General features: G+C 42.1%; 1 protein-coding gene across 2 annotated transcripts in view; it reads right to left on the reverse strand.

The window, feature by feature from the left end:
* Positions 1-4,069: 4,069 nt before the first annotated feature.
* SCAPER (S-phase cyclin A associated protein in the ER) overlaps positions 4,070-14,862 on the reverse strand; it is a 400,216-nt gene continuing 389,423 nt past the window's right edge. For both annotated transcript variants that reach the window (XM_043921754.1, XM_043921755.1), the window contains exons 30-32: positions 9,874-10,065; positions 6,852-6,903; positions 4,070-4,590 (exon numbers count right to left, since the gene is read on the reverse strand). In XM_043921754.1, coding sequence (XP_043777689.1) covers positions 4,487-4,590; positions 6,852-6,903; positions 9,874-10,065 — 348 coding nt within the window. In that variant the 3' untranslated portion in view covers positions 4,070-4,486. The remainder of the gene's footprint in view (positions 4,591-6,851; positions 6,904-9,873; positions 10,066-14,862) is intronic.

Genomic DNA, 14,862 nt, shown 5'->3' on the forward strand with positions numbered 1-14,862 from the left:
CAGATTGCAGTATTTTGATGCTACAGATGGAAACATCTGCCTATCTAATTGCAATCACTTCTTCCCTGGCCAACCATAGATCAAAAATCTGATTCCTTTTTGGATGTTTATATGAGTGTGTCTGTTTTTGAATATCGGGAAATAATTCTGATCAAAGTGGTTACTGTGTATTTAGGATATCTGTAGCTATGTGTTGATGTTGTTTAGTCGCTAAGTTGCATATGACTCTTTGACCCCATGGACTATATAGCACACCAGGCTCCTCTGTCCATGGGATTCTCCAGGCAAGAATACTGTGTGGATCGCCATTTCCTTCTCCAGGGGATCTTTCAGACCCAGGGATCGAACCTGAGTCTCCTGCACTGGCAGGCAGATTCTTTACCACTAAGACACCTGGGAAGCCCTGTAGCTGTGTGTATTGCTGTATAAAACATCAGAAGCTCTTCTGTAGTTTGTTGCTAGCCACCCAGAGGGGCACATCGTTTTCCATGTGGGTTTCCAAGAGGCAAGTTTGACTGTAAAGCCTTATTATGATGGTCCCTGGTGAGGTGTCAGATCTATGGTTGGTTAGTTACATTAATAAATATCAATTTTACTGGCTCCCAGGTCATCTTTAAACATCCGCTGTAATACAGTAGGGATTTCCTTGTAAATTAAATTACCTGTAACAATTACAAGTGTATTTTATGCTTACTGAACTTTTAAAGTGAGATACCCAGTTGTGTAGTAAAAAAGTCAGTTCAATAAAAGAGGCCATAGGGTGGAAAATGGGAGTTAGTTATTTAAGTAGATTCACCTTAGAATAAGATTTTCTCAGCAGATTTATCTAATAATTTGGGTAGCTCTATGTAATTGAAGCAGGAAAGAGATTCCCAGAGATGGAGAAGTTTATGGCTGCCCTACCACAAAATTTAATACATATTGAAAAGCTACACAGTTCTGGGAAATTCAGAGTCCCTGTGGCAGTATTCCCAATGAACTTTAATTTTTAATGGGTTTTGTAACAGAAATCAGCCTTTCAGTTTTGAATATGAAGTAGCTTTATAGCTTAGTTTTTTCAGAGCTGCAAAGACTGGGTTTAAGCAAGACGTTGTCTAAGATTGTTCTCTTAGGAAATGTGAGATTCTGCCACTGCTGTCTGGGGGAGGGCATAAGTTGCCACACATTTCGTTAGCTGTGTTTTCCCATACAAGTATTCACCAAAGAGAGCAAGGGAATTTGCTTGAATAGCAGCATGCTAGAGATGGGAAACAATGAATGAATAATAAACTATTTGCAGAGGAGTCCCAATGGACTTGTGATAAAAGCAGGAAATTCAGAGAGTTTATTAAGCTGATGTAGGGAAGATTAGAGGCTTTTAAATATGGGTCTGATTGATGTAAAGGTAAACTTTCCTCAAGATACTGGCATTCGGTGCAATAAGGAGGATTGTGTGACCAATTACAGGCTAGCACCTTGTTGATGGAGACTGTGCATGGAAGATGCTGATAAATGGAGTCAGGCTGAGAGCAGTAATAGGAGCGAAAAAGGGCACAGAGAAATACTCCATTGGGAACCAGATGTGGAGTGCTGTGGGGGAGTGGTTCAATTTATAAAGCAAGTTTGGCGCCTCGCAGAAATCACGCCAGAAAGGCTAGAGTGCTAGGTGAGTCCATCTTTTGGATCGGGGCACCGCCCGGTCGATAAGGTCAAGGGCTGGTGAGAGAGTGGGTCAGGGGGTGAGCGGAGGAGCAGGAGTTCAGAAAAGCAGAGAGTTTCCTCAGTGGGAAACAGGATCTTTAAGGCGGGGGGGTCAAGTGGAAGGCGGGAGACCTCTGGGTTCCGGGTGTGGGAGCAGGGAGACGGAAGTGGAAGAAGAGGGGTAGTGAGGAGTAATCCCTTCCCAGAGTATTGAGACCCAAGAATTCAGAAAGCTTGGCAAGGAGCTCTGGAAGAACTGGCCCAGGTGGCTTCCTTCCTGGGGAAGGAAGGAAGGAAAAATGGTAGAGGAGGCGAGTTCCGGATCTAGGTTCAGGGTTCGAGGCTCACAGCGCCCCCGATTGCCTGGAGCGAGGGAGAGGCGCCGAAACTCGGCAGGAAGCCGTGGCCCGGAGATCGTGCTGGGCTTCGGGAAGGACGAGCCGCGTAGAGCTCCGGGCCAGCGAGCTGCCGCCGAGAGCGGGAAGTTCGGTTGGGCAACGGCGCTGGGCGTTCAAATGTCGCCGCTCTCGGGCCTCGGGCGGCCTTTTCCGTTTTGGCTCCAATTCTCGGCTTTAAAGCCTGGGCGCAAAGGTTACCTACGCTCCGGCTGGGCCCGGTCGCATCGTCAGTTTTACAGGCTGGACCCAGCCGAGGCTGTTCGCTTCGGCCCAGCGGGTCCACCTGTGGCCCCTGAGCCTCGGGGGACCGGGGACCTGGCCCCCGCCCCCAGGAGAACGCCAGTGGGTGGCACTCGTCCCCGTAGATTGGAGCAAGATATGCCTGCGGTCACCTGCGCGCTGTGCTTTCCCCATCCCGGGAGAGTTTAGAAGTCGTAAAACCCAGGGGAGTTAGAGCTTCAATCACTCTGGCCCGGCGGAGCGCGCAATAATAAAGTAGGGAACTTGAGACCTCCAGAAACTGCGCGGGTCGGGAGTCACCCCCCGAGGAGCCCTCGGGCCCGATCCTCGCAGGCTCCCCAGCGGGGTGGGATCGGGGTTTGTCTCAATCAAACCTCCTCCTCTCCCGGACGGGGGGAGGGCGGGCCAAATGAGACCATTCAATTAAATGTTTAATTGCGAATTCTGGTACGGTTTCTGGAAGGTTAATCACAGCTGTCTCCATTATTTATGGCTTTTTGGCAAATTTCCGACCAGATAAGTATATTTCTATTGTGAAGCGTCTTGCAGGAAATCTTATAAATATTTGATTATTCATTTCAGCTACAAGGATTCTGCATCCACTCCCCAAGGTGCGGGAGCAAGCGGAATTTGGGAACACCTCCTCTGGATGGGCCGCCCCGGGCGGCGGCGGGTCGCGCAAGAAGCCGGCCGCCGGTACTTGGCTCCCAGGCCCTCTGGCCACGGAGGAGTCCCGGGCCGCCGGCAGGAGGGGAGGTGCGGGCGCCAGGGCCGAGCCCCCTCGGCCCGGTGTGCGGCGCTCCGCCCGGCCGCGGCTCGAGGTGCTTCTGCGCGCGCCGCGGCGAGGGCCCCGGGCCCAGGGTCTGGCGCCCCGGGCCTAGTCTCCGCCAAGCCCTGGGAGCGGGCTCCGCTGAAGCGGGAGGGGTTTCCCCCGCCCCAAGCCCCGAGCCCAGCCGGGCTTCGGCCCCGCAGCCCGAGCGCGCGGAAGGCCCCGGGGACCGGGCGGCAGGAGCGCAGAGCGCACACGGATTGCGTTTGCTTCCTTTCGCTTTTGTTTGAAATTGGACCTCTTTATTTTCTATTTGCAAAGAAGTAAAAACAGCATATACATAACTCGACAGCCTTGGGAGGACCCAAAAATTAGTGTCCTGAACAGGAGGTAAGTTTGCTTTTAACAATCCGGTGTAACTCCTGTATTTTCCGTCCCCTCCTCCCCCAGTCTTGAATCGTATAGTATTAATACCCCCCCCAATCAGATCTTCTTTCTTGTTAATGTTTGATCCTTATCTGACAGAAATAATTCCCAGTGTCACTCAGTGAACGGCTTAGCACTGACCGTCGGCTTAAGGTGGAGAAACGATGAGAACAAGATATGAAAAGGTCAACATCTCCTGGCAGACGCTCCTCCCATTCAGCTGTGAGCCTTGCACAGGAGTAAAAACGTCTATTCAGGACCTTTGTGACCATGTTTTATTTTTACTTCGGCTTCATTGCAGTTATTTGAGAAAATACTTTAGGGTGGTTCACTATGTTTGATCTTTTTTGGATCCCTCATTTTTATTTTGGAGAATTTCAGTTCAGCAATCCTATTTCTATAGGAGACTCTCGGTGGTGGCCGCTGGGAAAGTTAAGGCAGACAAATGAATACAATGCTCTAAGTTAATTTCAGATAGCTACTAGAACATATTATGTAATTAGAATGTGAAACTGTTACAAACATCTTCTACTCAAACCTAATAAGGGAAATTTAAAGCAGGTTAACTTTTAGTAAGTCTTTAAGATATTCCGGAGTTGGAATTAGTTTTTCTTTCAAATCTGCATTGCCTTCACAAGAAAAGTCACCACTGCAAACAGAATAAGTTATTTTATTACAAGAACAAAACAGACTTGCTAACTTTTTGTCTAATTTCACCCATATTACAAATGCAAAGTATATATTATCATAGGATGTAAGTTACCAAACTCCAAACTATTGTGCATAAATGAAATAAACTCACAGAATTAGAAAGAACATTAAAGTATCTACAGTCTTTATAAATAGCATAAAGTATATACCATATCTACAGAGTATAAACATGTGAAAATGAACTTCTTAAGGAGTAGTTACAGTGTTTTGAACAATTTAAAATATTATTGAGGGTACTCAAACACACAACCAACCAAAACCTTTATTTTTTCTCTTTTTTTAAGAAAAACTGTCGAGCTTCTTCCCAGGCCTGCTGAGGAAATCTGTTAGCCAGTTCGAGATAGTCTTGGGAACCAAGGCATTTTCCTGAGGGGGGACAAAAGAAGAGAATAGTAAACAGGTTAAAGTCTTCAACATTTAAGAAATGAAAATTATTTTGATATCTGAGTAAAAAATGGAGACATACATTTCAAATAAACCATGATGCAAATTTCAGTAAAGGTAACTCACCTATATCTGAAGTATGAAATATATAATATGTATTTTAATTACAATCTATTTCATGCTTCTAAACTACTCAGACATTATTAACCTCTAGGTAAAACATTATGAAAAACACTGTTTTTGGACTCTGGAGTACGAAAATGGGAAAAATAAGTATGGTGAACAAAATAAAAGGACAGTTATGTATTCCATCCTTAAGTGAGCCTGGAAAGGCTGTATCTGTACATAAACTTAATGGTGGTTTTCTAAAATAGTCTGTTTGATCTAAAACATGACTTTAGTTTAAACATAACTTTAATAAATGCTCAAATCTGGCATTCAGTTGCCCAACAAAGCAGAGGGAACTATCAGCAGCTTTACTGGCTACTGAAACAGTCTCCTGGCCAGCCAGTCATCCAGCACTGAGGATTTGGAAACCGGACTTCTTCCTTAGCAATAAGAATGGGGTGTGTCAGAAGCTGCTTCACACTTAGAATTTAGAGGTTTACCTGGGCAATGAACTCAAAATATCTTGAAACATTTTATGGGGACATTCTAAGCAATAGGGGAACAGATGTCCAGGTGCAGACTAGCAACTTAGTGTGGCATCATTGTTTTTTAAAATCAGATAAGCATATTATGAGCTGTCACTAGTATAGTGATGACTTTTCTAAGCAAAGCAGAGAACAGTTCCCCATTTGCTGTTTTGAAGATTAATCCCATAGTAATTGGGGAAAGCATGAAAGTCAGAGAAGATGATCCCTTGGAAAAGAGAAGTTGAAACCAAGCAGACAGGGGCAGCCCCTGGGACATGCCTGACAGATAGGCAGCAAATGGTGACTCATCCTTATGTCAGGAGGAAGAGGAAGAAAAAGAATGTCTATACTTCTTACTGGCAAACAAAACAAAACAAAACAAACAAAAAACTGCTGTACAATTAAAAATAAATACATTAGAAGATTTTTCTAGGCATTTTCAAAATTCAACATTTAAACCACTGTTTTTAAGATATAGTAACAAATTACTATTACAAATTATGATTTTTTTTCTAGCCTCTAACAACTTAAAAAAGCTGTGACTGAGTCAGGGAAGAAGTGAATTTGCACACTAATTCTGACTTTGGCAAATGGTACCAACTATGATGTTGACTTGAATTTCTAAAAAGGGGCATAGCTTTCTGTTTACTTGAGAGTGTCTGAGCCAATAAGAAATGACATTTTTTCATGATACTGTTACAGTTTTAGTTATATTCTCATTTATGTACTTTTCAGCACCTGTCCATTGTAAAGAACTGTGAGACACACATACACCCTCTGCCCAGGGTGACCTTCTCCTCCCCCAAAGTGAGGGCTACTGAGTGGGTGCCCCAGAGGATGTTGCTGGGACTAGACCTCTGGCCACTTTAAAGACTATCAAACTAATGGAAGAATTGGGGAAAATCTGGATGAAGTTCTCATTAATCAGAGATGCTGACATGACAGTCAGACAAAGAGCAACTTGTACTTCTTAATAATCGTGTGGGTAGCAGAATATTTAAAAAAGTAAAAATGCACTTGAAAATTCTGCATCTCAACTGTGATCACAGGACTCACTTCAGCAGAAATGCTACAGGGAAAAAAACATTTTTTTGTAAATCTTTTGGCCCCTGAACTGTGCTCTTTCTTCATGTAAAACAATTTTACAATTTTTATTTTCAATAAAAAATTCAAGTGCTGGAATTTTAGGGGAATATATGGGCTACTATCAATGACAATTTTATTCTGAACACGGGTAGGGAACTAAATGTATGTAATTTCAGCATTTATGTGAGTAACGTAGGCCTATATTAATGATCTGATTGTATCTTCTATTACAAGGTAGGTAGCTCTTTAGTAATTATTCACCATTTATTATAACTTGCATGAGGTGAGTATAAATTATATGAAGATGTTTCATGCTTTTACTTCCATGGATTTCTCTGTATATTCTGATACACTCATGTTTGATGACAAAATCAATTTCTTTATTCTCTGAAATATACTTGGTATCTGAACTTCAAATATTTCAGGTGATGTAATAAATTGATTTCTCTAACAGTTGCAAAGGGTGGAGTGAGAAATGTCCAGCTAACAAATACATAACATTTAATTTCAACAGAGACATACCTTTGGGCTGATAAGACTGGTTATCTGCCTGACCTGAAGTCTGTGCAAAATCCTGTGTGAAACGAGAAAAGTGTTTTTATATCAATGCTATGCATGGAGAACTTTGCTGAGAGTGGCTTTAAAAATGCCTCTGAATCTGAGATAACTATTTTTACCATGAATACTTTGGAGCCCAAATATAAAAGCTTAAGAAACTGATGTTATGTAATTCAGGTTCTCATATTTAAATCAAATAATGATGACTCAAATCTAAGTATCACCAATGGCCAGGTTGTTGCCTGCTGTGGAAAGTATAACTTTGTTTTATATCTAACAAACTGAATTCTTTAGCCAAATACTGTCTTAAAATATTGACAGACTTTTAACATTAAACAAAATCCACAAGTATAAAAGCCCTTATGTATTCTGTAGCTAAGTTTTTTTAATTGAAGTATAATTGACATACAATATCATATTAGTCTCAGCTGTGCAGCATAGTGATTCCATATTCATCTACATTTTGAAATGGTCACCATGATCTGTTTAGTTATCAGTTGTCACCATACAATCTTATTACTGACTGTATTCCCTACACTGTACGTTAAATTCCTATGACATTGATTTTATAGCTGAAAGTCTGTACCTCTTAATTCCCTTCACGTATTTTGCCCACCTCCCCATCCCACTTTCCAAACCACCAGTGCTCTGTATTTCTGAGTTTGTTTCTGTTTTGCTGTTTGTTTCACTTTTTAGATTTCATATATAAGTGAAATCACATGGTAACTGTCTTTCTCTGACTTCTTTCACGTACTATAATATTCTTTAGGTCCATCCATTCTATAGCTAAATCTTAAAGTCCAGCAATTTTACTCTTTGATGGAACATGAAAAAGGTCATCTATAATATGTGAAATTTCAGGGACTTCCCTGGTGGTCCAGTGGCTAAGACTCCATGCTCCCAGTGCAGGGGACCCGGGTTCAATCCCTGGTCAGGGAACTAGATCCCACATGCCACAACTAAAGAGTTTGTATGCCGCAAGTAAAGACCTGGTGCAAATAAATAAATAAATATTTAAAAAAAAAAAAAAGTGAAATTTCAGGAACCTAGGACAAACTGCTAGCTCTTATTTTTAATATTTTCTAGTAGTCACTAGAAACACAGGGGACCTTGAAGAACCATTATATAAACGAAAGTCTAATGTACTTTCATTCTCTTGAGCACAATAATTTATAGGAAAAAACCAAACTTGTTTTTAACATCCTATCCCAAATAAGCATTATAAGAAATTTCCATAGTTATTTATAAAATCTGTGCTAAAATATATGGTTAATGTGTTAGATTTATATTAAATTATACTTAATTGTGTATTAACTATAATAGAGTCAAATTAGAAGTATTCTGAGATCAACACCAGATGAAAATACTATATATGATCCTTACTTTAGATTCTGGTACCATTTATATTTTTATAAATTGTTTTCCAAGCAGTTGAAAAAAATGTAAGGGACTAAGATGGTACAGCTACAAAATTGTCTTTGCTCAATAATCACTGTCTTGGTTGAGGCCTCTTTGCGCAGGCCACAAAAAGCTGCATATCATCTCTCTGGAGGACCCTGTCCCCCTTTCCTCTCTTGCCTTACTTTTCTCCACAGCATTTAACACAATCTGACATGCTCTTTATTTTGCTCATTTATTTGTTTTTTGTTTGACTCCCCCAACTCTACATTTCAAGGCAGGAATTTGTATCTGTGTTGTTCGCTGCTGTATTTCCAGTGGAGCAGTGCCCAGCACACCAGAGGCACTAAAAATTTACCTGTTGAATGAAAGAATGAATTTTAAGATCATGGTCTTAAAATTCTCTATAACGTATTTCCTGTTTAATCCTAAGGCTGTAAGAATATATGGAGAATCCTATATGTTGATATGATGGTTATATAAAACTTCATTAAGATTTTAATTATTAACTATAAGATTTTTTTTGAATATATATACCCTACCTATAAATCTGAATATATTTGAATTTTTTTTTTTTTGGAAACTGGAATCTAGACTCAAAAACAAACAAGTTGAAAATGAAACATTTCTAAGCATAATTGATCTAGTGTGTTTATTAGCTGATCATCTAGTAGAGGATAGTTTAAGAAATGTAAACCACTTCTAAGGTGAAGAAAGCTTGGGGGATTCTTTAGCCATCCCAACCAGCTGGGCACTGTTATGCCCTTTCAAAAGTGATACATGTGTATTAGCCAGAATAAGGAACAATAACAATACAAAGCTCTGCTTTCTGTTTCATTATTACTATGAACAGAAAACACTGTCTATTAAGCATATGTGTGTCATGGAACAAACACGTATTGGCTTTAGGGTGCAACATTTGAAAAAATAATGGAAGATTTTCAGCAAATAATGTCATTGTGTAATGACAGAAAAGAAATAACACAATTAGCTATTAGCAAATGTTAAAAGAATAACCAAACTGATTCTCTATTGTCAGTTGACTGGGTTAATTTAGATGTGGAAATTCTGCTTTGCTACAGTACTGATTCTGATTCGAGTCCTATAGAATTTCACTGGATCAGCAAAATATAAGGCCATAATTAAAAGTTCTAGATTTGAGAAAAAGCAACAAAATGTTTTTTTTTCTTATGCATACACAGTCAGTGTGTGTGTATATACATATGAATATTTATTTAAAAATTTACAAATAAATTGCAGTTTTAATCTTTCTTCAGCAGTTATTATCTATTCCCTATAAATAGACAAAAAGCAAGATGAAGTAACAGTTAAAGCCTTAAAGAAGTCTTTTAAAAACATTTCCTTAGTACAGGCTTAACTGGAAAAATACCTTTTTCTTGAAATCCTCCAAATAGAAATATATACAATACTCAAACCCCAGTTTTACTATCATGACAGTCAAGCACATAAATAGGTGAAGTTTTGGGGTAATGTGGATGGCAAGGGTAAACAGCTGGTTCATTTTTATTTTTCAGTCTCATTAGCTTTCACACAGAGTCAGAGAATTTGGCATAAGTACAGAAGGTACCTGAATAAACGTGGCCAGCAGAACACAGCTCATCTCTTGCTCCAGAATGATCTTGTTCTGAAGGTTGCTGTAACAAGCGGCGATAAGTGACGGGAAGAGCACTTTGGTCAGCCGTGGGTCACTGAAATACTGGAAGGGCAGCTGACAGAGCTTCTGCAGTACCGTGGGGTGGCGGCCGGACTGCACGATGACCTGCCAAGGAGGAGCCCAGGTCAGCTGCCGTGGGGCCCTGGCCTGCCCCGCGTCCCGCTTCCTCAGCCCGCAGTGCCCGCAAGAATCACGGAAGACGTGCTGAGGAAGTGTAAGGAGGAAAGGAAAATACTCCTAACTCCTTATCAGAGCTTAATTTGAGTGATATTTGAAAGGAGCAGAAAAGAAAGAAATCTCATTTCTTAACTTAAGGAAAAGATGCCAAAAGTTCTACATCCATTTAAAAATTCTTACAGTCCACGAGGAACCATGGATTCATCATGGAGAGAGGATGCCCACGAAATGGATTTAGGATACGCACTACTTTAACACAGTGCCGCACCCTTCACTCTTCCCCTTAAAGCAAAATAGCCATATTCCTTAAAGCCTGCCAAGAGCTCACTCAGAAGATACCCTCTCCTATACCCTCCCACTGCAGTCTTCCCCTACCCTAGCTCATGGAATATACTGAACACAGATCAGTTTATTCCATATGTAGACAAGCCCCTGGAAAGAAAAAAAGGGGTTTGTTAGGGGAATGGGAACAGTTTCAGCCAAAAAAAAAAAAAAAAAAACAGCTCCAAAAGTTCCTTCCTCCAATCCATACAGCTTATCTGTGTTTCCATCAGTGCCATTGAGTCTAAAAGGAGAATTGTTTAGATAAACGAGACTGTTGTCCTAAAGCAGTCTAGGTTTACAACTGTGTACATTTTAAGAAATGGGGCAATGCAATTAATGGGCTTGCAGGGAAGCCCTCCGAACTTACTCCCTAGGCCTATATGATAAACTAAGAAACATCAAAATCAGATCTGTTTCAAGTAACCTTGATTAGACTGTTCTAATATAAAAGAGCTGGGTGACCCAAAGCCCCACTTCTTGGTATAGGAGGAAGCTCATGGAAGGTTAGGAACACTGTAAAATCTAAGGTCAAGACTGTAAATTGTACTTGCAAAAACACAATTTTACAGGTACACACCCAGACAGGACTGCATTCAAATTAAAACCAGAAGGACAGAATGAAACAGCAGAGGCAGGAGAAACATAAATTATAGGGATTTACAAGTTTTCAAAGTACTTTTAACAATACTTTAAGAACATACTCTCAGATGATAATGCAGTTTGGTTTAAGAACAAAATCAACAAAGTAATAGTTCACATATTTTAGTTCAATAGCTAAAATGACATCAAAAACCTTTAGAGAATGTTGATAGGGACTTGTTAATACCTTCAAATCCAGCAGGAATTTTAAAGACTTGCAGTGTGACAATTCAGCACATGGCTATAGGCTGCCATCCCTGACACTGGCTGAGAAAAATGTGCCCCTATCATCCACTTTATTGATAAAGCATTTACTTAAATCTTTATTTTAATTATTAGCTACAAATTTTGTCGCACAGCCAAATGATCATCACTTTAGAATTTATAATGATACCATTATTAGAAGCCTCTTTCCCCCTCTTTGGACAAAAATTAAGAACAAGTTTTTTCTTTGGAACTTCACTGTTAAAAATGCTATTACTGGAAGACTCCCTAATTGAAAAGATATTAAACTGGACAGTCTGGCTGGCACAGGCACAATGTTAAACTCAAAGATGGCGATTCCTGGTTCCTGGTAAATCAGCACAGAACATGAGAGCTTAACCGTAACTTATTCCACCTGGACTCCTGACCCTCACTGGGGAGGGGGGGTCAGTCCCTTGGGGGTCAGTCCCCTCTGGGAACAGAGCTGGCTATGAGTTGTCTGTTGAAAAAGTGAGTTTACAGAGGTCACCAGCAGGGTAGTGAGATGCCCTGTCAGAGGCCACTATCTTTAAGTCCCCTGACTGCAGAAGACACAAGTGGAGGTAGGCAGTTTGGGTGCCTGGGGGTAAGGAGTTCTAGCCATAGGACCACCCAAGACAGGACATAGCCAGACTACAGTCAGGGGTCTGCGAGGGGTGCTGCGAGCTACCCCCCTGGCTTGGCAGTGAGCCAGAGGAGGACATCTAGTTAGCACTGTCCCTCAAACCACATTTCGGACATTGTGGGGAGACAGCACGAGGCTCAGCAGGTGAGACAACTCCTGGGTAAGGCCAGCGGGCTCGGGCACAGGGGTGGCAGTTTGCTGTCACGCGCACAGGTGAACAGTCAGCTGAGTTAGGTTAGGTACTTCCTGTAGGCGCAGGGAAGCAAGGCTGGGGATGCAAACAGCCTGACCTCAATGCTCAGGGCCTTGGGGATGAGGAGAGAGTTGCCTGAGAGGCTTTTGACAGGTTAGGGGATGAGGGCAGGACTCAGTTTTATTTCATCCAGTCACTCAGTCCCAGGCCTTAGGGGGGAGTCAAATGTCACTTGGGACGGCTTAAGCTGTCCAAAATCAGTAGAAAGTTAACAGGGAGTCATCACAGGACATGAACGTCTTGCTGAATGAAAGAAACATATGTAAGAGAAATCTCCTACCATATGATGTCAGTATGTCTCTCTATATACCTTCCTCTTGGAGTTGCAACTAAATCAGTAACTGACTTGTCACCTTTGTCCGGACAAAGGCCTAAGGTGGCACCACCCTGAGCCTGGCCAGGCCACCTGCCCTTTCTTTCAGGGCATACAGGTCAACACAAACATAAAAAGTATTTTCACAGAGCCCCTTTTCCCAACCACTGAACCAAGGAAGGATGTGACCGGCCTGTAGATTTCTTTAGAGGCCATAGTCATCAGACAACAGGTAGGGAGCTGGTGTGGCCTCAGTAGTAATGAGAAACCTCCTCTGAAACATTTTGTCCATTTTCAGATGCAGACTAGGACTCCAAGGAAACCAAGAGAACTTCTAGCAACTTCAGATCAAAAAGGACTTCCCTGGTGGCTCGGACGGTAAAGTGTCTGCCTACAATGCGGGAGACCCAGGTTCAATCCCTGGATCGGGAAGATCTCCTGGTGAAGGAAATAGCAACCCACTCCAATATTCTTGCCTAGAAAATCCCATGGACGGAGGAACAGTCTACCAGGGTTGCAAAGAGTTGGACATGACTGAGCGACTTGACTTTCACTTTCACTTTCAGATCAAAAGTGACTGAAATTGAACTTGCCTCTTGCTCCTGGGTGTGATTCTAAAATACATACTAACTACAGAGCTAGGAGATCTGAGTTCTGGCCTTTACTCTAGTCACCAACTAGTTGTGTGACCTAAGCAAACTGTTCAGTTGTTTGGGGTTTTAATTTTTTTTTTTAAGTATACTTTTCAATGAAGCATAACGTATATCCCCTTTAAGTTAAAAGCCTGATTTTTCACAAAGTGAACATACCTGTGTTAGTGTGAGTCGCTCAGTCATGTCTGACTCTTTGTGACCCCATGGACTATAGTTTGCCAGACTCCTCTGCCCATGAAATTTTCCAGGCAAGAATACGGGAGTGGGTAGCTCTTTTCCAGGAGATCTTCCCAACTCAGGGATGGAAGCACATCTCCTGCATTGCAGGCAGACTGTCTACTGTCTGAGCCAGTAGCACTCAAATAAAGAAAAAGAACACGACCAAGAGTTCTGGGTCTTTAATATACTCTTTCTCACTGAGAATTAGATTCCCGCATTTTGAATTTAAGACAAGTCACACTGAAACTACTTGACTGTATCAGAACATGAGACAGCACTTCAAGACCTTCTTGGACCCATTCTTGGTCATCCTCTGGAGAGAATTCTCCTTTGGGCTTCTAAGCAACGGCCAGCAGGAGTAGTTCCATGGTCACTGAAGAAAGGCACCTTTTACCTGTATGCCCTGGCACTCACTACCTTTTTTCTTCACTGGCAAGGGGTTGGGAGAAGGAATAGGGAGAGGGTAAGAGAGGAAGTGGGTGAGAGACCCTCACTTCCTTTTCTTTTTGGAACTATCAACAATTCTGGGAAGAAGGGGCTTTTTGGAAAAGGAGAGTTGCATGCTGCCAATGTGTGCTATAGCCTTGGAAAGAGGGCCAGGAGGATCTGAATACCGGCACTAAAAAGACATCTGGGAAAAAAATAAAAATAAAAGGAATCTGGAGTAGACAAGTGGGACATGTTGATTCTTTCATCTGCTGATCCCTGGACACCCACTAAGCCTTCTGGCTCCAATCTTTGCATTTCTTACCAAGTGAAGTATATAACTGGGTGCCCCAATTGAGGAAGCCAGAAGAGAGCTCTAAATTCAGTGGCCATTTACTGAATACTTCCTGTGCCAAATGCTGAAGGGGATATGGAGAGGAGTCAAGCCTCACCACAAAGGACAATAATACAAAGGGGCCTGGGTCATCAGAGAGGGAAGGATAAGGTACTGGGGGATCCCATGGGAGGGAGAGATTACTCCTTACTAAGGTGAGGAAGGCTGCACTGAGCAGGTGGGTTGGACCTTCAAGGTTAGATCAGATCTGAGCGCCTAGAACTGTAGGTGGAGGAATTTCACGTGGAGAGAAGAAACAACCTAGATTCAGTGCCAGCCCGTCTTTGTCTGCTCAGGCTGCCATCACAGACTACCTTAGACTAGGTGGCTTAAATGACAGGAATTTGTTTTCGCACAGTTCAGAAGCCCGGAAGTTTGAGATCAGAGTGCTGCAGGCGGGGTTTTGGTGGGGGCTCTCTTCCTGGTTTGCACACTGACACCTCACTGTGTCCTTATGTGGCCTTAGTGAGTGTGCGTGAGGCCACCAATCCTATTACATTAGGACCCACCCTTGTGACCTCATTTGACCTTAATTAACTCTTAAAAGTCCTATCTCCAAGGAATGTCACACTGGGGGTTAGGGCTCAACATATGAATTCTGGGGGAATACAATTCAATCCACAGCTCAGGTCCGAT

Source organism: Cervus elaphus, chromosome 13 (assembly GCF_910594005.1).
Source record: "Cervus elaphus chromosome 13, mCerEla1.1, whole genome shotgun sequence".
NCBI lineage: Eukaryota > Metazoa > Chordata > Mammalia > Artiodactyla > Cervidae > Cervus > Cervus elaphus.